Source organism: Myotis lucifugus, unplaced genomic scaffold (assembly GCF_000147115.1).
Source record: "Myotis lucifugus unplaced genomic scaffold, Myoluc2.0 scaffold_11, whole genome shotgun sequence".
Taxonomy (NCBI): Eukaryota; Metazoa; Chordata; class Mammalia; order Chiroptera; family Vespertilionidae; genus Myotis; species Myotis lucifugus.
Window position 1 is genome coordinate 956,357 of NW_005871059.1, and position 20,218 is coordinate 976,574.

General features: G+C 45.1%; 1 protein-coding gene across 8 annotated transcripts in view; it reads right to left on the reverse strand.

Annotated features, from left to right (window-relative positions):
* FYN (FYN proto-oncogene, Src family tyrosine kinase) overlaps window positions 1-20,218 on the reverse strand; it is a 175,146-nt gene that overhangs the window by 49,311 nt on the left and 105,617 nt on the right. For 5 of the 8 annotated variants that reach the window (XM_023750137.1, XM_023750140.1, XM_014451805.1 and 2 more), the window contains 2 exons: window positions 5,423-5,680; window positions 1,695-1,791 (listed from right to left, as the gene is read on the reverse strand). In XM_023750137.1, coding sequence (XP_023605905.1) covers window positions 1,695-1,791; window positions 5,423-5,669 — 344 coding nt within the window. In that variant the 5' untranslated portion in view covers window positions 5,670-5,680. Of the gene's footprint in view, window positions 1-1,694; window positions 1,792-5,422; window positions 5,681-6,678; window positions 6,701-9,405; window positions 9,493-10,533; window positions 10,550-20,218 lie in introns of those variants that run through there. The other 3 variants (XM_023750139.1, XM_023750136.1, XM_023750138.1) reach the window with 3 other exon arrangements.

Consider the following 20,218-nt stretch of genomic DNA (forward strand, 5'->3'; position numbering starts at 1 on the left):
AAGGCCCCTACAACCTGGTGCCAAGTCCACTTGCAGTGTGGAGAGAACCTGCAGAAGAACTGGGAACGGCACTTCCTGCCACTCCTTAGTTCTTTCAGGATCTGGTTAAAAGTTCTAACTAACCTTGGCTTAGAGGGAATATTACATGAAATGGGGAGGGAAAGTGGAGTGTATTTCAAAGTCAGTAGACTCTGACAAGAAACATTCATCTGAGAATCAAACTAACAATAAGGTATTGGATTATCAGAAGAGATCAAAGCCAAATTTTCTCCTCCCTCACCGCCAGCCAACCTTTCCACCAGCCTCATATAACTTGAATGGTTCAGTCCCCTCTGATGGGAGTCTCTGGGCCTTTCCAAGACCAAACCTGACACTGTACTTAGGATGCATCCCCGAATGTCACTCTTGGCTCTGGCACCTGCTAGCTCCTCTGTGCACCTGGGCAGCTTCCAAACTTGAGCCTCTGGCTCCTCATGTGTACAGTGATGACTATGAGACACACCTCAGGCAGTTGTTGTGGAGAATAAATGTGAACATTTGCAACTTAGCACATGGCTGGCACATAAGGAGCCTTTGATAAATAGCAGCTGTTTACTATTTCAAAGAAAATTCCTGGGGCCTTTCCCCTCCACGAGATGTGGAGAGAGTGGCTGGGACAGGAGACTGCACCTCGGTCCCCGCCACATCCCACAAGGAACTCCGAGTGTGCTGCACCCATGTTCTTTGGGAAGCAGAAGAGCCGGCCTCAGGTCCTTCCACCACCATGAAATCCAGTTCGCTCAGGGAGCAGAGGACAGGGCAACCAGACTTGGGGCACAGGAAAGCTTCCAGGAGGCCCCCACTCCTTCCCCACCACTGGGAACACTCACAGGAAAAGCTGAGGTGCAGAAGAGAAGGCTTGTCGTGTCAATGTTGGACACCACCACCTTCTCCAGTGCCCGGATTTCTCTGGAGGGCACTCATGCATGCACACTGCCTTTGCCGGACAGAAGCAATATTCAAAAACTACAGGGAGAACTGACCCCTATTCACTCTTCCTAATGGAGGTATTCATTGTAGTATTTGAAGAGTGAGTGCTTCTCACCCTTGAACTTCCCCCATGGCCTGCTGACTGTTGTTCCTACGGCCACATTTAAACTGTACACATTGAAGTCACTCAAGAGTGGGCGAGATCACTTCTTCTCCCATCTCACAAAGATTTCAGTCACTCACAAATTTTCGTTATGGGGCAACGCCTCCACAGGCTTCACCCAACTGGGATGTTCAGCAGTTTTGAAAACAGAAGGAACTTGCTGCCAGCCTTAAGCGAGGGTTTAGCTAGTGCAACATCTGAAATGTGAAGAAAATCCCCAGGCAGAGGGAGGGTAGTGTGGATAGCCAGGCCTGTGCCAATCATCTGAAAACGCAGATTTGCCGAGAGTGATGTGGGGGCATTTATAACCTTTAAACCAAAAGCAAAACCAAAACCATCAACTCGGCTACTATGGTGAGCCTCCCGAAAGCGCCCCACACAGACAGTGCCATAAAATACGGCACTGGCTCACGGACTCTTCGTTTCTCAAGTTAAACTGGTGTGAATGAATTAACTGAACAGGCTCTTCCAGCATTTCATAGGTCTGAAAAGGCGCAGACTGGCAGCAAGGATTTTTTCCCAATCTGAAAGGCGCACGCTTCCCCTTCCTCTCCAAACTTACGAGCTGTTCAATATCTGAAATTTCTCTCCTTTGTGAAAACTCAGGTCATCTTCCGTCCTCGCTTCATAATCGTAAAGGGCCACAAACAGGGTCACTCCTGGAAAAATGAACCGAAAGGGGAGAGAGATCACAAGAGGAAATTAATTCCAAGAAATTAAATCTTCGCTAAAACCTCAACCTTAAAATCTAAAGCTGATCAGCACGGACAACACGCTGCGGCCTTATAATTAACGTGTGAACTGAGTCCCAGGCTGGACTTATGCCTCGGTCCTTGCGGGGAAGCGTTGTTTGATCCCTCTGGAGTTGAAGGACTTTCCTCTATGCACTTCGGAATGAATCCTCGGGAAGAGACAGATGTTCATATCACGTCCATAGTGAAGGGGCGGCAGCAGTGTAACGCTCGGATTTGCAGAGCTCTGCAGCAATCAGACACCTTTTATCTGACACTTGGGGGTCTACGTTAGGTTCTGGTAGATGCATCACTCTTTCCCTGGCATGACAGTAGGGCAGGATGTAGTAGGACACTCCTGCAGCTGGGGGCTGAGAAGCCTCTGTACATGTTCCCTCATTAGAGGATATCTTGCCCTTTGCATCTGCAATTGCTTTTGGAACTCTGGTCTCACCTTGATGTTACCTCTCCTCACACTGACTTGTAGTTCTTGCGCTTCCTCATACCCACCTTATTCTTCTCTTCTGATTGAGTCCCCACACAGGTCTTTCCTGCTTTGCGGAAGTTTGCTATTAACAGCACAGACTGTCCTGTTCCCCATTTGGCCTGGGACTTCCTCACGTAGTGGGCGGGATTCTGAGACAGCCTCAGTGATTCCCACCTCCTGGTATTCATGCCCTTGTGCAATCCCCCTCCCCTGAGTGTGGGTGAGCCTGGTGACTTGCTTCTAACATGGCAAAGATGATGGATGTCTCTTCAGTGATTAGGCTTCATATGATTGTGACTTCTGTCTTCCTAGCAGTCTCATTCTATCGTCACTTTGGCTCCAACACTTTCATGAAGCAAACTGCCACGTTGGAGAGGCCCACACGACAAAGACTGTGGGTAGCCTATGGCCAACAACCAACGAAGAACTTAATCCTGCCAACGCCATGAGCTTGGCAGCAGATCCTTCCCCGTTGGACGGCGAGGTGACTGTAGTCCACCCAGCACACCTAGATTGTAGCCTGTGAGAGACTCTGAAACATAGGACCCAGCTACGTTATTCCTAGGTTCCTGACCCACAGAGACTGTGACATAATAAATGTGCATCATTTTAAAGTTGCTAACTTTTGTGGTAATTTATTATGCAGCAATTGATAACTAATATACCCCATTTCTCTGCTCTCTGGCTTCTCCTTTGATCTATACACTTTAAAGGTACTTGGTGTGGATTCTACTCTTCACCAAGCTGCCGTTTTGCTGAGTGGGTGGTTCCAAGGGAACAGATGTGCCCGGGGGACTCCTCAAGAACCAGAGAGGGAGGCGGAGCTCGTCTTTCTACCCCATCCCTAGTGAGACCTCCTATGGGAGAGCTGGCATTCAGAGGGTCTGACCCTGCAAAGCATGGCTCATTTGGCAACTGTCCTCCTTTCTTTAGATTTCTTTTAAAGGTTAGAAAAGAACTGCCTAAAAACAAACTAGCAGGAGCCTGTAAAGTCATGCTTATTATTTATTCTCATTGAACACTCGGCCAACAGATGCCTTTCATTACATAATTTAAAAACAAACCAAAGCTGCATTGTGTGGAAGACAAGCACACGAGGATGGACACTCCACTCTCTCCACCAGCTAGCAAGTTCTCATAGGGTGTTTTTAAAAAATGTTTTTATTGATTTCAGAAAGGAAGGGAGAAGGAGAGACAGAAACATCAATGATGAGAGAGAATCATTGATTGGCTGCCTCCTGCACGACCCTCATTGGGGATCCAGCCCACAACCTGGGCATGTGCCTGGACTGGGAATCAAACCATGATCTCCTGGTTCATAGGTTGATGCTTAAGCATTGAGCCACGCCGGCTGGGCTCACTGGGTATTTATCCTCTAGAAATGGAAGGGAGAGTCAAAGGAGGTCACAGGGACACACAGACACTGTCCCTGGCCTTAATGTTCTGAAGCAGTGGTGAGAAGAAAGACATGCATGTATAATAAAGCCAAATAATGCAAGGCACAAAAATCTGCCAGTATTTGGGGATAATGTTTTTAACTTTCAGATTTATAAGGACCAGATGGCCTTTATACTAAGATTGTCTCTGAGTACAGTATAGACCCACACGTTCAAGACAAGTAGCTTTATGACCCCTCTAGTGACTTTATGAATGACACCTGCAGACATAGGGATTCATATCCAGCACTGACGAATGAATGAACAAAGTCAATGCCTGTATCAGCAGAATTCAGAGTCTTGTTGGCAGAGCACTCAGCAGGCACAGGGTGGGTGGCTGGGAGCAGTGCTGACTCTTTTTTCTCTCTCCTGCATCCTCAAGAGACTTTCCGAGACAGCCTGGCAGCCTCTTTCCTTCCTCCCTCCATTCTAGGCGCCATTCAGGAAGGCAGGAAAGACAAGTAAGTGTCCCTAGCATTCATTCACCCAAGCAATGCCTGCTTTAAGGGGAAAGCTAGGTCCGCCATAACACAAGGACACAATGCCCAAAGCTCCGGGTCAGGCGCATGGTTATACATGCACTGCCCTCGTGCATGCAGTGGGACGAAAACCCCGGCTAATGTCTCAGTAACGCCAACTCCCCCAGTAACAAGACACAATGGGTCCTTATATAAGACACTGGCTCCCAGATGAGTTGAGAGCACAATGGTTGATGTATATTTCCTTAAACGTTTGTAATGAACAAAACAGTTTTGGAACAAATAAGGTCCCCTATCTAGTTACCATGATTCACATACTGGGAGAAGATCTGGAAGACTAAGGATGCATGAGATAACTTGCAAATGTTTTGGAAAACATATGCCTGAGAATGTATGCCAGACATTTTACAAAGTATTAGCTAAGTCAGCAAATGCACATGGCTGTGAAACATAGCCCTTGGTGGGAAAGAGAAGGAAACTTAAAAAAAGAAAACTATCCCTTAAGGATACATACGATTCAGTTTTAAAATACAAAAGATACATGGAAATACTTAAGGGCGGATAAACTCAGTCATAATGAACATAATAGGGAGGTCAGAGAGAGAATCGAAGATGATGAATGGCCAAAAATAAATGCTGCCAAATGACCCACTGGCTGGGCAGTGACAGGCAGGCTGAAAATTAGGAAGGTGAGGGAGAAGATGCTACCCCTGGCTTTTATCCGGGAAATAGGAGTGCATTAATATCTGAAAAACTCAAAATATATGCTCTCTGATCCAGTCCTGGAGCTTCTGATTCAAAAGCTCCGAGAGGGGCTCAGGCATCTGTATTTTGGGAAAGCTGCCTAGTTGTCCAAGCCAGCTAGCCAAGGTGGAGAGCCACTGCCCTCAGGGCCTTGGGAGAGTGTGCCTCACACCCAAGCAGGCCCTCACAGAGCAGCTCGCGGGGTCCCCGCACCGCTGTCTCCAGCATTCTGATGTGTATGTGAAACTCTTTTTTTTTTTTACAGCCCCTTATCTAGAAGATAAGTGGAAATGAATAAAAACTTAAATATGAAGTCCTTAGTCAAAAGGAGCTGGAGCACCAATCTTCAATTGCCAAAAGAATGAAGAGCAGCTGCCCCCTCCCTCCAGCCCTCTGTCACCGTTGGGGCTTACCTGTCCCTCCTCTCGTACGCAAGGTCCCAGTATGAGACGAAGAGTTCACGCCCCCAAAGACGGTGAGTCCTTGGCCTCCGGCTGCGTGGAAGTTGTTGTAGTTTGGGATGGAGGTCACGCCGAAGCTGGGGTAGTGCTGAGGAGTGGGGTCTGTGCCATAGCGGTACCCGGAGCTCTGGTTCAGGCTGCCGTCCCTCTCCTCTGTCAGTTTTGTTGCTTCTTTATCCTTACATTGCACACAGCCCATTATCTAAGTTCCTGCCAACAACAGAAAGGAGGCACGTGAACTTGGATGCTCCTTCGTTACCGGTTGCTTGACTATGAAAGAGGCCCTTGGACATCTCAAGCCTGTGAGGGCATGAGGCAAAGCAGTGGCTGGGGTTGATGGTTAGAAGCAATCTCAGTGCCCTTAACCTGACAACCACATTTGTTCCCCATATGCTCTGAGCGATGGGATCAACACAGAGCTGATGTTCACCACACAGCAATTTTCCTCAAATGAGGTCTGCACACCTTAAAATTCTGCGATATCACACACTTGCCTGGAAGCAGCCCAATAATACTTATTTTTATGCTATTTTTAGTCGTCTCCAAAAGTAACGTATGCTCTAGAAAATGAGTCTACACAGTATTAGAATAAAAAACTCCATCATGGCAAAGGACATTTAAAGAAGAGGATAGAGCCCTGGCCAGTGTGGCTCAATTGGTTGGGCACTGTCCCATGCCTGGAAAGGTGGTGGGTCAGGGCACATGCCCAGGTTGGGGGTTCGGTCCCCAGTCAAGGTGCATATGGGAGGTGGCCAAAAGATGTTTCTCTCTCACATCATGTTTTTTTTCTCTCCCTTTCCTTTCTCTCATAAATAAATAAATAAATAAATAAATAAATAAATAAATAAAAACATATTCTAAAAGAGGGTAGAGGTGTGTTGGAAAAGCCCGAATACAGACCCTTAATGCCTCACTGTACTTCTTCACTCAGGGTACCCACTGTTCCGGACTCATTTGGTAAAATTTAAGCAATATGATAATGATAAGTATGAAAATGAAGCAATAGTTGCTGGATAAAAAGCTAAATTGGCAGAAACTAAGAGGTCGAATTGTATCAGGAACAAAACTAAAAGCTGCAACTTAGCACCTTATATTTCCATTAGCTTTTGGCATCTTTCAAAAACATTTAAAAAGCCATTCCCATGTTCTAGGGGTAGTGGTGGATTAAAAACTCGAGTCTTTGCCACCCCACCCTCCTCCAAACCTACTTCTCCTGAGCTCCTAATCTCAGTAAATGGCACCAGCAACGACCCAGTTGCTCGTCAGAATCCTGAGAAGCGTCCTTATTTGCTTTTTCTTGTTTACTTTTCCCTCTTCCTGTCTCACACTCTACTATCCAAACATTCTGAGCTTCTCATGTCCTCAAAGGTTCCATTTTTTCTGCTCTCCTTTAGGCCTTGGAACATGGCCTCGGATGCCCTTTCCCTCTCCTCTTTGATAGGCAACAGATCCTTCAAGTCCCAGTTAAGACACTACTTCCTCTGCAAAGCCTTCTCTGATTCTCCCCCTCCTGGGCTGGGGTGGTGCCTTCTTAAAGCGTTCCCATGGCATCTTGATTTGCCTCATATTGGCACCTGTTGTGCCATATTAAAACGTGGCCTGTTCACTTATTTCACTGCCCGATCAACTGTGAGTTCCAGGAAAACAGGGCTCTGCCCATTTTCGTCATAGCTATATTGCCAGTGCCTGGCACATAGTAGGCAATCAGTGAAGAGCAATTCAATGAGTGAAGATTCTCTAGCCCACTGTGTTTCTCTTTCACCCTTTCTTTCTCTCTGCATCAAGACCAATCGTTCTTCCAGTGACTTTTGTCAGAAGTTTGCCCTGCATTTTTTACTCCACTGGTGTGTGTGAGAAGTGAAGATGATTCAGAAATACAAGGCAAGTTGATTAAATGACCCCACTATGGACTAAAATACCCTGTCAGGTTGACAGTGGGGAGATAGAACGTGCAATGGATGATGCCCCTGGCAAAACTCTGAAAAGTGGCCCATTTGGGACCAAAGAACCAAATAAAAAACACATGACATCATGCATAATTACATATATTCACTGGGGAAGGCACAGCTGGTACAGGATGGGAATGGGCTTGGTGCGGTGACAGAGAATGGAAAAGCTAGCTTTCCCACAGTATCTTGCAAACCAAAATGGAGAGTGCCACGTCAGACATGGAGGCTCTCGGGGGCACTGTTCCGCGCGCTGCTTTTCTGCTGGACGGGGCCATGGAAGCAATCTCAGATTGTTCTAAAGTCCTCTCGCATTACATGTTTCAATAAATACTTATTGAATTGAATGTCGGTTCCTGAGAATGGAAATATTTGGAAATGAGCCGCCTACTGCTTGAGCTGAGATCACCAAATCTGGAACACATTTACTTGTAAATCATTTGAGATTAACTTAGAGTATACTGTGTCCAACATGCTCTCTAACTTACGGTAAATGAATATGACTTTAACAAGTTTCCAAAAGGAAATGCAAACTATCTCCAAGGCATGATTTACTGAAGAAATTTCATCATTTGTTGTTGGTATTGCTTCATAAGACTGAAAAATGTCTTGCTCACTTTAGATTAACTCTTTCATGGTGGAAAATTACTCCAAGCTTCTACAAAGGACAGACAGAAGACACTTCTTGTCCCGGTGTTTTTTGTCGATTTCACTGATGTACTGTACCTCGAGGATGTGAGACCTGAATCACAGAATAACATCCATTTCACCAGTGGTTCTCAGCCAGGACTGATTGAGGGACATATTCTTTCTCTCTGCATCAAGACCAAATGCCTGGAGGCATTTTTGGTTGTCACATCTCAGGAATACTGGCACCTAGTGGGAAGAGGCAAGGATGCTGCTAAACATCCCACAATGAACAGAATAGCTTCCAACAACAAAGGATTACCTAGCTCTAAATGTTAGTGTGTTAAGGCTGAGAAATCCTGATTTATGGAGGGGAAAGGTTTATATCTTTTAAACGGTATAACAGCTGTTTCCCTTACAGGTATATGGTTAGCATGTGATCTAGAATGCCTTTCTTAGGAAAATAGGCTTGCTAGATAAAAGAAGGCAATTAAAAAAATTGACATGAAATGCTCTGATTTTTCTCTAGAAGCTTGTCTCTGTGATAGAGAAAATAATTTAAAAGTGCCCTGGCCAGTATGGCTCAATTGGTTGGCGTGTCATCCTATACAGCAAAAGATTGCAGGTTTGATCCCTGGTCAGGGTCCATGCAGGAGACAACCAATTGATGTTTCTCTTTACATAGATGTTTCTTTCTCTCTCTCACTCCCTTCCTCTCTCTAAAATAAATAAAAACATATCCTTGGGTGAGGATTTAAAAAAATCAATGAGAACTCTCACAAACTACTCTTCCAACTCTAACAAAACAAAACAAACCCTATTTCCAGGACCTTGCTGAAAATATGAAAATAGGACCCTATATCTAACCAAACTAAGAAAAAAAACAGTCTTTCAAAATCTACTAGAATAAATGAGTAACAGCTTACATATAATTCTATAAAAGAGTGGAAGGAAGTAAATAGTGAGGTCCTTAAAGACAGGGATTATTATTATTTTTGTTTCATTATTATATCCCTAGTGTCCAAGACAGTGCCTGGCACGCTGCAGGAGCTCAATAAATATTTGTTAAATGTTTAAATAAAAATAACCCAAAAAACAAACACACAAAACTCAAATCATCTTGGAGAAAACAATTTTCTTTTATAGAAGGGACAGCTCCGTTACCACTTCATGCATTTGGAATTTTGAATAAGGAATGTTTCTGCACAGATCTTGCTTATTCTTTTCCTTTCATTGACAAACATGAAGACTCTGAAATAAATCAGTAAATGCAGGCTCAGGCCATTAAAAGCTAATCACAATGAAAATATTTGTATAAGAGCTTGTGGTCTTCTTCCTCCCCCTTGGGGTGGCCTGACTAACCATTCCCTGATGGAAGAGCAAAAGATGCTATATGAGTTGTCTCAATGTGACTTCAGGCTCCTTGCCACGAGGCAAACTTCTCAGCATCTGAGTTAAAACAAAAACATTCTTCATTACGCACAGTTTTGTGGTGGGGCTTTTATGGCCAACGCTGTAGGTCCACGATGAACTAATGCACTACTATACTTGCTCAAGATCTGTGGGGCATTGGGAAACTCTGAGTAATGCCATTCTGGAAGAGCTAGGGCCCTGGAGGTACTCTGATCAGTAAATCACACACCATGAACTCATGACCATCTTTCTCTGCATGTTGCTGTGCCTAGAAAAACCGATGGGCAAGCACTCTGACAAACAGGATCCTGGGCCTGAGGTCAAGGTGTCTAGATGATAGCCACAGATCTCCCTATCTGCCAATCCTGCAAACTGAGGTGCTGTGTTTCTGTAATGCATGTAGAATCTAACTTGTTTACAATTTCTTTAGTTTGGTGGATCTTCTCATATGTGCCAACAGCATTAAGTAATTCCAGGAAGAGTTGCTAAAGGGAGATTGCAAAGATGGCCACACCTTGCTCCCGTGAACATGGCAGGCGCCATCAGTTGACCTCAGCACTTTCTGTGCTATGCCATGTGCAGCTCCAGAATCCGTCTTCACATAGCCCTTGGGTGATGGACTAAAACTGACATAAAGGATGGGATCTCTCTGCTCCTCTGGGCATAGGCTGCTGGTCCACAGTGAGTTTGGTTGAACTACATTCTCTCCACTGAGGCCAGAGACCACAGTCTGTTCTGTAATGGCCATTAAACACAGATGTGCTCATGTTTTCTCACATGCCAGTCAATAAAGCACCACCTGTATGCTCAGGGTATAATGTTGCAGGGTTTCTGAGAAGATTTCACAGGTGTGCGTGAGAGCTACATACCAAAAATGGGAAAAGGCCACTGGCAGTCTTCTGCAAAAGCAGATTACGTTCTCTTGAGACACATAACCCTGCAGGCAGAGGAGGGGATGGCAGGAGGAGGAAAGGTGAAACTGACAATAACTAACTAATTTCAGCAGCATAAGCACTTTTGTCTCAGAAACCAGCCTAGGTGCCTGTGGAGGAGTGACAGCCCCTAGGCATCAGTCACCATTCTTGCTCCTGACAGCCCAGGCTTTGGACAGTGACAGGAAAGCCACGTTGGCCGGGACTCTGATGTGGCATGTTTCCTGGGAACCTAGAAACCAAACACAAGTAACTGAGATGGGGAACGTTGAAAAAGAACTTAAAGCTGAACTGTAGGTCTACTACACAGTTCCACCCACTTCCCTGGGAGAAAAGCAAAAACTGGCAGCTTAACAAGCAAACACCCTTTTCCAGTCAACAGTGACAGCAGGAGGCAAGAGGATAATAACATGTGGCAGAGACACATCGGAAATGACGCCCGGGTAGAAGATTCATGGCAGGGGGCTGTTGATTCTTGCAAAATTGGTAACACCCACAAGAATCAACCTGAGAAGTTTTGCTACGTTCTCAATGGAGAGAATGAATCCCTTCAAGCCTAGGGAAGGCTGGCCTTGGTTTCCCCTGTTTAGTGACAGGCGAGTGCCACATTGCTAGCAATGGCAGCTGGGACACAGGACTTGTCACCCAAATTTCCTAACACTTTCAATCCTTTATGATGATTTTCAATCCTCTTTGTTGGAAGGATCCTGACACCCCACAAGGGTCTGCAAGCAGGACAGAAGGGTCCGAGATGACTGGGAGGCTGGAGAAAAGCAGGACCCTGCTGACTCACTAGATTTTCAGGACAATACTAAGACGGAGGTATTCTCATTTCCCTCACGTTACAATGGAAGAACAGAGACGTTCGGGAATTTGCCCATGGCTCAGTCAGGGGTGAAAATGGGATCTGATGCCAGACAGTGTGATACTGTGGTCAGCATGGTATCCTGGAGTTGCCTCCTGCCCCATGGAATCCAGGTCAGTCCACGCAAGGGTGTGGGTGGGAGGGTGAGAGAGACCTGTGGGGAAGGTCCTCTAGTTCTAGGGAACCCAACTTCATGTGTATGACTGATGAAGGCCATGATTTCGGGCCCTGGGCCTCACTCCCCCACACTCACACCCCGCCCCCTGAGACTGGCTCTGTAGGGGTGCTGGGACCATGCCAGGCGTGGTGAGTCACCAGCTCCCTTGATGTAGTTTGGCATCTTAATGAACGTTTGAGCCAATGACAGTAAAGCAGCCTGAATTTCCTAAGATTTCCTAGACATGGTGGGGTATTTATATATATCATGAAGGCGTCAGCATCGGTCTCCTTGGTATAAAAGTGAGCCTTCCTACTGCACTTAAAACGTGATTTGTTTACAGGTAAAACTTTCTGCCACATATTTACTGCATAAAACTGAGCTATACACGAAATGCCGCCTCCAAGCACAAAATAACAGATTTCTACTCTCGATGGAGTCCTCTGAGGGCGAGGCCCCCACCCCCACACAAGTGATCAACACTATACCTCTGTGAGGAGAAGACAGATGTAAAAGCAGAAATAAATACGATGCCAGCACGGGCCACATGCAACAATGGGAGAACAGATCCTATTCGAAAAATCAAATCAAAGCTCTGCTTCAAAAATAAGAGTTGGAGCTGGGCCATGTGTCATTTATGCACAACTTGCAAAGACCTTCTGGAGGGTGAGGAGGATGGACCTTGGTCTGCGCTGCACAGCAAGGGAACTGAACTAATATGGACCACTTGTACCATGTCACATTACTTTAAGAAAAAGCCACATTCCTGGCACCTAGAATATATGTTTGGCTCCCCCTCTCTGGCTTGCCTCGTCCAAATGACCCCCAGGCCGAGAAGCAGCAGCTCCCGCCCCCGTAGCGTGTTCTCCTTTCCCTTCTGTATCATCTTCCATTCCCCAAAGCTCAGAGATTCAAAAGCACTTAATAAAAAGGAAATGGAAGCATTAGATGCCAATGGTGAAATTTAACATTGCAGTCAACGACATGCTGGAACCATTCCCAAACCCAAATGGCCAAATGAGGGTTTAACACCAAACCATGGAAAGGCTCCAAAAGGAGGGAAGGACGTTTCCTTTTTACATTCACTTTACTCGGAGTGAAATGGTGGTAAAAACAGGGATATGTTTTAACTGTCTATGCCAAAGATTCACAAAGATTTAGAGCCCATATCGCAAAGCTTTTCAGGCCTTCCCCCACCCCTTGTGGATCACATCCAAGTTCCCTGTGGTTAGTATTTTACAATTTTATTTTGTTTTCCTTTTATTGAGATATAACTCATACACCATAAGATTCACCTTCATAAAGTGTACAGTTCAGTGGTTTTAAATATATTTACAAAGGAAGCCATTACCACTACCTAATTCCAGAACATTTTCATTCCGCCCCAAAGAAACATGCATTCATTAAGCAGTTACTCCCCATTCCCTTCTCACTCCAGCCCCTGGCAACCGCTAATCTACTTCCTGTCTCTATGGGTTTGCCTATTCTAGACCTTTCATATAAATGGGATCATACAATAGGTGGCTTCTGGTGACTGGCTGCTTTTACTTGGCATAATGTTTTCAAGGCTCATTCATTTTGTAGTACAAATTAGCACTTCATTCCTTTTTTATGGTTGAAAGTATTCCACTGTATGGATATACCACTTGTTATCCATTCATCCGTTCATAGACATTGGGGTTGTTTCTACTTTTTGGCTTATTGTGAATAGTGCTGCTATGACCATCCATGTATAAGCTTTTGTGTGGACATATGCTTTCAGTTCTCTTGGGTTAATATTTTAATATATAAGGAATTTATACAGATACGAAAAAGTCTAAGATTATGTAAATGGAATATGGCAATTCAAAGAAAGGAAAAACAACTTGTGAAACATATCAGAAAATGTTACCTTCAGTAGTAATCAAAGACACACAATTCAGATTAGTGAGATACTTTCACCTCTAAATTAATAAAATTTAAAAAAGAAGTCTGCTCAATAGTAATGAAGGTTCCTTTAAATGCATATTCTCATACACTGATGACAGAAAACTAGAAGTAAGTGGATAACCTTTTCGTAAACCAACTTGACAATATTATAAAAAACAACAACCTTGCCCTGGCTGGGTGGCTCAGTTGGTTGGAGTGTCGTCCCCTACAATAAAGGTTGTGGGTTCGATCCCCAGTAGGGGCACCTGTGGGAGGCAACTGATTGATATTTCTCTCTCACATCGATGCTTCTTTCTCTCTCTAAAAATCAATAAAACATATCCTTGGGTAGGGGTTCAAACAAACAAAAACAAAAACCTTAAAAATGGGTCGGCTCTTTGTCTGAGTCTGTGCTAAAGAGATACTTTAAAAAAAAAGACATATAAAGAGGTTCTATGAAGTGTTATTTACAATTTGAACTGTAATTATAAAACTTGCTAATTGCTTAATAAAAAGGTAATGGCTAAGTAAATTAAATGTAAGGCATGCCTGTAATATAAAATTAAACAGAAACTAAAACCTATGTTTACAGAATATTGTTAGTAATATGAAAAAATGCTCATGTTACAGTAGGAAGTATCACATGATTGAGACTCTATGACTAGAAATTGTTTGGAAAGAAAAGACACTGAGATGCTTGCTGGTAGTATGCAGGCAATAAGACTATGGGTGACTGATCTTCCTTCTTTCTGTTTCTTTATTTCTCAGATTTTCTATACTGAGAACAAACCATTAAAAAAAAAATCCTTCTCCGAGGATATTTTTCCATTGATTTTTAGAGAGAATGGAAGGGAGAGGGGAAGAAGGGAGGGAGGGAGGGAGGGAGGGGGAGAGGGGGAGAGAGAGAGAGAGAGAGAGACAGAAAGGGAGAGATACATGGATGTGAGAGAGACACATCCATTGGTTGCCTTCTGCACACACATGACCTGGGCCAGGGATTGAGCCAGCACTAAAGTACATGCCCTTGACCAGGAATCCAACCCATGACCTTTCCGTCCAATGCTCTAACCACTGAACAACCAGCTAACTCAAGAACGTACCATTTTGATAAGAATAAATCATCATTTTAAATAAGAAAGGTCCCTTTAGTCTTATCAGTTACTGACTTAATCTATACATATAAAATCCTAAGCGACTGGTTGACGGTTCAACCATTCGCTATGATATGCACTGACCACCAGGGGGCAAATGCTCAACACAGGAGCTGCTCCCTGGTGGTCAGTGTGTTCTCACAGCAGGAGCGCCGCAGACACCAGATGCAGGGGTCACTGCTGGCGAGCGCAGCTGCAGCTGCAGCAACCAGCACTACTGAGCAGTGGCGGCAGGCGCAGCGGAGAGCCCGGGATGAGCAGGAGCGGTGCAGCGCCTGGCCAGGCTTGGGCTCCTCCTCGGCCGCCTGCCACTTCGTGCACTACTAATCCCTCGGGGTCCTGGATTACAAGAGGGCGAAGGCCAGGCTGCGGAACCCCATTGGTGTATGAATCCGTGCACCGGGCCTCTATTTTGTATATAAATTGACAGCAACCATATATGGATGAAGTATGCTTCATGAACTTAAATATTAAGAGAGGCAGAATGATGAATTCTAAAGCCTGTTAGGAGGTAATCTCTCCTTTGAAGGTGTGAATGGTGACAGTACCAAAGGACAGAGAGACTTCTGAGTGTGTTTCTATAACATCTGTGCTGGGTAGTGGGCAGTGAGGGAGCAGTGCTGGGGGTCGGGGTTTGACACACACAAATGAACAGCCATAGGAATCTAATTAAGTTCACAGATTAAGCAAAGCCAGAATATACAATCAGCTCACAAAATCATGTTGATGGCAAATGTCAGAATCTGAGATTACAGAACCAGGAGTGGGGTGGCTGGGTTAGTGGGCTTTTGAGAACATTTGGGCCCCAAACTCCTAGGTGCCTGGGGAAAGCCAGTAGACTCAGAATGACAGTAGCACTCATTCAAGTCGCCCGTGGACCCCAGTCAAGGAGCCCCGGCTACCTGAGACATTTGCAGGACCTCTCGGTGAGTGAGTGCCTAACGACCACACATTGCACGGCTCTGAGAAGGTGGGGAGGATGAAGCAAAGCACTGTTCTCCTTTGGGTGCCTGTTGGTGGTGAAAACAAGGAGACTTGCTTAGGGCACAAGGCAGAAAAATTCTGTATTTCCCCTCATCTTTCCTCTTGTTGCCTTCACTCTTGCTTGTTGGGATGACAGTCAGCCTAGCATTTTGATGTTTTGACTTTTTCCCCAGTCCCTAGATTTTGGGGCAATCTAGGGCATAGAATAATACCAACACTGGTTTATGCAACTTGAAATTTTTCAGAAACAAAAGATCCAACAAAGATGTTTCTTTCTAATGTTGGTATTCAGTCAAGCATCTTTCCTTGGCCCTGATCTATAAAAACAACCAGAGGAAAACAAAAATAAAAACAAAAAATGTGGGCTTTATTCATGAAGTAGCAAAGAGAAATAGGAAAATCAGTGTCACATCTGGGCCACAGTGGCTTTCTGGGCTGGACTGGCTGAGGGCCCAAGGGTCAGGGTGTCAGCAACAAGAAAACACATTAGCACAAAGCAGCTGTTTGAATAGGCGTCAACGCCCCCTCCCCGCCAATGCTGAGAACGAAAGCCAACGAGGTTCACTCTCCAATGGCGAACAAAACCCGCTCTGCCAATCTTTCCAGTCTCTATAGAGGTTCCTCGCCAGATGATTCTGTAAATGTGGCCTCATCCTTTCAAAAAAGAGTGAATTCTTTTTATCTTTAATTCACTAGTTCCAGTCAAGAAGATCCATTCCTTTAAAGAAACAGAATGGACTTTGAATAAGGAAATGTTATTTTTCTTCTTTTCGTCCTTGAGCTCATGTGTGTGTTGTGACCCCCACGTCTCCCCTTTTCACTGATCAGTTATCTGGCTATGCAGTCAGAGCCCATCAAAATCTGCTCCCCTGAGAATTTGGTTGTGCGGCCATTTGTACTGTGTTTTAGGAACAGAGGCTGGCGTCCTTTCTTTGAAGAATGACATGAAGCCAGGTCCCTGCTCCTCTGGATCTTTATGTTGGCACTTTCTCAAGTTGCAAGGAATCCAGCAACACCAGAAGCCATAATTTTTGTATCCCTGGCAGTGGTTTAGAATTTCAAAGCATCTCGGCAGCTGTTTAGGTGTGAATGCCGATGAAGTAGACTATGGGAAAACACACCCCTCTCTAATTCCATGGCCTCTACTGGGACAAGGGACGGTGACGGTGGGAATAGGGGAGCAGAGAGAAGGACTGACTCTAGCCACACGCTTCCTACCATTTCCTCACCTAAAGGAAATGAGGGCTGTCTCTGCTTGAGTTTACTTTCCTTACTCCCGCTGAGGCCAGGTTGGTTGACTGGGTATAAAATTTACGGTAAAGCAATTCAATAGTGACTTTCCCCTTGGAATATCAATGAGACAGAGCATGATTTCTTTTTAGAGTGTTGTATTGCAGAGTAACTTGAGGTTATCTCCTTAAAGATGACAGCACAGAAGTTTACCTTCCCCTTTGCCGAGGGTTTGCAGGATTCTGAACCTGGGCATACAGCCTTGCAAACTTGAGTCCCAAATGTACATCACTGAAAAGAAGTGAGTAGTGGGAGGATGAAGGCAGTTGAAGGGTATGGCAGACTGCTCACTGCCTCATCAAACCCACCAGCTTCCTGTACAGTAACAGTTTTAACAAGGCCTGTCTATGGGCCTTGAAGACTCCATTTTTCAGACTCCCTCGTAGCTAGGTGTGGCCATGCCACTTAATTCCTGCTAACTGGTAGTAAACAGGCGTGATATATTCATCTGCTGCATCCTTCCAAAGGAGTGGGTTACACTCCATTCTCCTTCCCCTTCCTTGTAGACAAAAGTAGATGTGGTGCTGGTGAACTGGATTCAACCAGACAGAGGATGGCAACCTGACAGGGAATGGCAGAGCTGCAGGACAGAAGGAACCTGGGCCCTGGATGTCCTCACGAAGCTGCTCGTTCACCCTAAAGTTTGATCTCAGACCCTAACATCTATTTTTTGGGGGGAGTGAGGTGGGGTCTTTTGATTATAATAGGTAGCCTGTACCCCAACACAAGAAGTAAAAGAATTAAACTTAACACAGAGGTCAAAGAGTAGCTGAGTTTGTCACTTGTTTCTCTCCCCCACTCCCTCCGCCTCTAGACCTAATAAGATTAAGAGACCTTGGACTCACAGAATTTAAGTGACTTGCCCAGGGCTACCCAGTCACTGGGACCTGGATCCAAGTCCATGTCTAACGCAATCACATCTTCTTCCGACTACCACATGATCCCTTTTGAGAAGCATGCTCTGTCCCAGCCATCACCTTTGCTCCTTTTGCAAAAGCCTCATCATAGTGAGGCTCCTGTTCTCTCCGGCTCTTCCCTAGGCTTGCTAAGTACAGCTGTTCCCCTCCTGAACTGCTGGAAATGAGGAAGTTAAAAAGAAAACAATAAGAACAAAGAAACTCCCCCCAAAAGTTACTCAAAAATCACCACAGTAACAAATCACCAGTTTTCAACTGTGATTTCCCCTGCATTTTTGTTTCTCTGCACATATCCTTTTATTTACATTCAGCAAACATATTTTGATCCTCTCTATGTGACAGGCACTGGGCAAAGGGCTGTGGATATAAAGTCAAGTAAATAAGGCCCCTGTCCTTGAGCTTATGTGTACTTAGGAGGGAGACAGACAAGTCAATCAGTGGACTTGGGGGTGGGAAGAGAGCGCAGAGGAAGCCCAAATTCATCCAAGTCTGCAACTGTGAAGGTGACTGGACATTGGCCCAGGCAAGGAGGGGGTGAAACAGCACATCTGAGCGCACAGAGGTGTGGCATGGCGGTCCCAGGTGGCTCATTTGATTTGTTCCCATATTTACGGAGCACTGAAACATGTGCCAGGCATACTGCGAAGCTTTGGGCTTGCAGAGCGAAGGAGACAGGCTCCTGCTGAAAAGGAGCTTACAGCTTAATGGAATGGATACGTACAGCTGGGAAGGTGGTTGGAAATAAAGCCAGATCATGAACAACTACGTGCACGTTCTAGTGAGCACTCACTATGGTGCCTGACGCTTTGCTATGTGCAATCAGCAAAATATCTCTTTCAACCCATCAGCAGCCTTGTGAACTAGGTATTACTATCATTGGCAGTATTTTACAGGTGGGGAAGTAAGCGTAGGGAGGTCAAGTTACTTGCCTCAGGCTCGCAGGTAGGCTGGCTGGATTTTAACACAGACCTGGCTGAATCTAAGACATATACTCTTAATCATGTGCTCATAGGCTAACGCATTTGTACATTAGCCAGCTGACACTTACTCAGTATTATGTGGGAGTGAAACTGAGTCCTCACAGGCACATACTGAAACCAGGAAGAGAAAAGGGAAGCATGGGGGAGCCAGACAGGGAGGCAGAGAATGGGGAGTGACTGCATGCAAGTGGACAGAGAGGCATCTGAGGAAGATGTGATTTACTCAGCTGGACAAACAACTCTATCCATTCTAGCTACATGTTTATGCATAATTCATACCTCATAAATCATCCCCAGCCGAAGCAAAGCTGTAGCTTTTGTTGCCCATGAGCATAAAGATCTGAAACCATATTGCTGCAGAGGCGGCTTACTATGGGACTATGTAAATTGCATTTTCCGAGAGCCCTGTCGCAAAAAGAAGCCTAAGATCTTTTGGGGCTGGTAGGAGGGACAAATAAAGGCTTGTGTGCAGCTGTGTAGCTAGCTGCCGAAGCATGACAAGGATAGACAACAACAGAGATAGATACTGCAATGCAGGACATTTGGGAAAAGACAACTGCCCACTAAAAAGGGTATGTAACAACTGAGATCCAGTGACGGACTGATGTCCTCTGATGTCCACAGAGCAGCCTGAAGGGGCTTGAGTTAGAGGTGCAGGTAAGTGTAAGGTAAACAGGGGCTCAACACCCTCCAATTGTGGGGCGTTTACTCCATCAGGTCGAACAGGAATGTCATTTTCACGATGCAGAAGTGGCAGTTACCCCTGTTTTGCATAAAGAATGTAATATTAACAAATTCTTTGTGCTAATGTCAGAATGTGGCTTATGTTTTAGCCGCAACAGCTCTGTTCACATTCACAGGCTCCCCACAGTGAGAGGATGGAAACTTCTGCTCATCCACAGCACCAGTCATCAACCAGCAGCCCTGCGTCCCAGCACTGAGCAGAACCGGCCTGGCCCCAGCGTTTATGCTGAGCTCCAGGTAACAATGACCCAAATGTGGCTTCACACTCTGCCCCAGTTCTGGCTGAATACAGCCCAAGCTGACTCAGGGAGTAACAATGGTACACACTGGAATGAGCCCAGGCAACAGCTCGCCATAATTCTTCTTGACAAAGGCTGACCCGACATGCTGATTATCAGCCAAGTGAAAAAAAAATGGCCCTTTGTATAAGCAGCCGACACAGCCTTGGATTCTACCAGGTTTCATTTTAAATCTGGATACATTTTCCCTGAATGCAGTCTTCTTTACACCCCCCGCCCCCTTCATTCCTAGCCATCTTGCTTCCCTTTTAAGATTTACATTTTCTATATACGTTCCACTGCTAAAATTAAACTGTTGCTAAAAAGTAGTGAATCTATTGATCTGTTATAGAACAAACTGGTTATTTATACCAATCCTTGCCTTTCCAAACCCACGAAGCTGTTTACGAACTTTGTTTTTATTAACCATTCCTCCACTGGCTGTTTTAAATCTGTTTCTGCTTTAACACGCTTGCTGGTTAATCTTCCATTCTTCTCATTATTTTTTTTTCTCATACATTTGATTCTTCTTCAGCTAAAAAACGGCTTAAATACA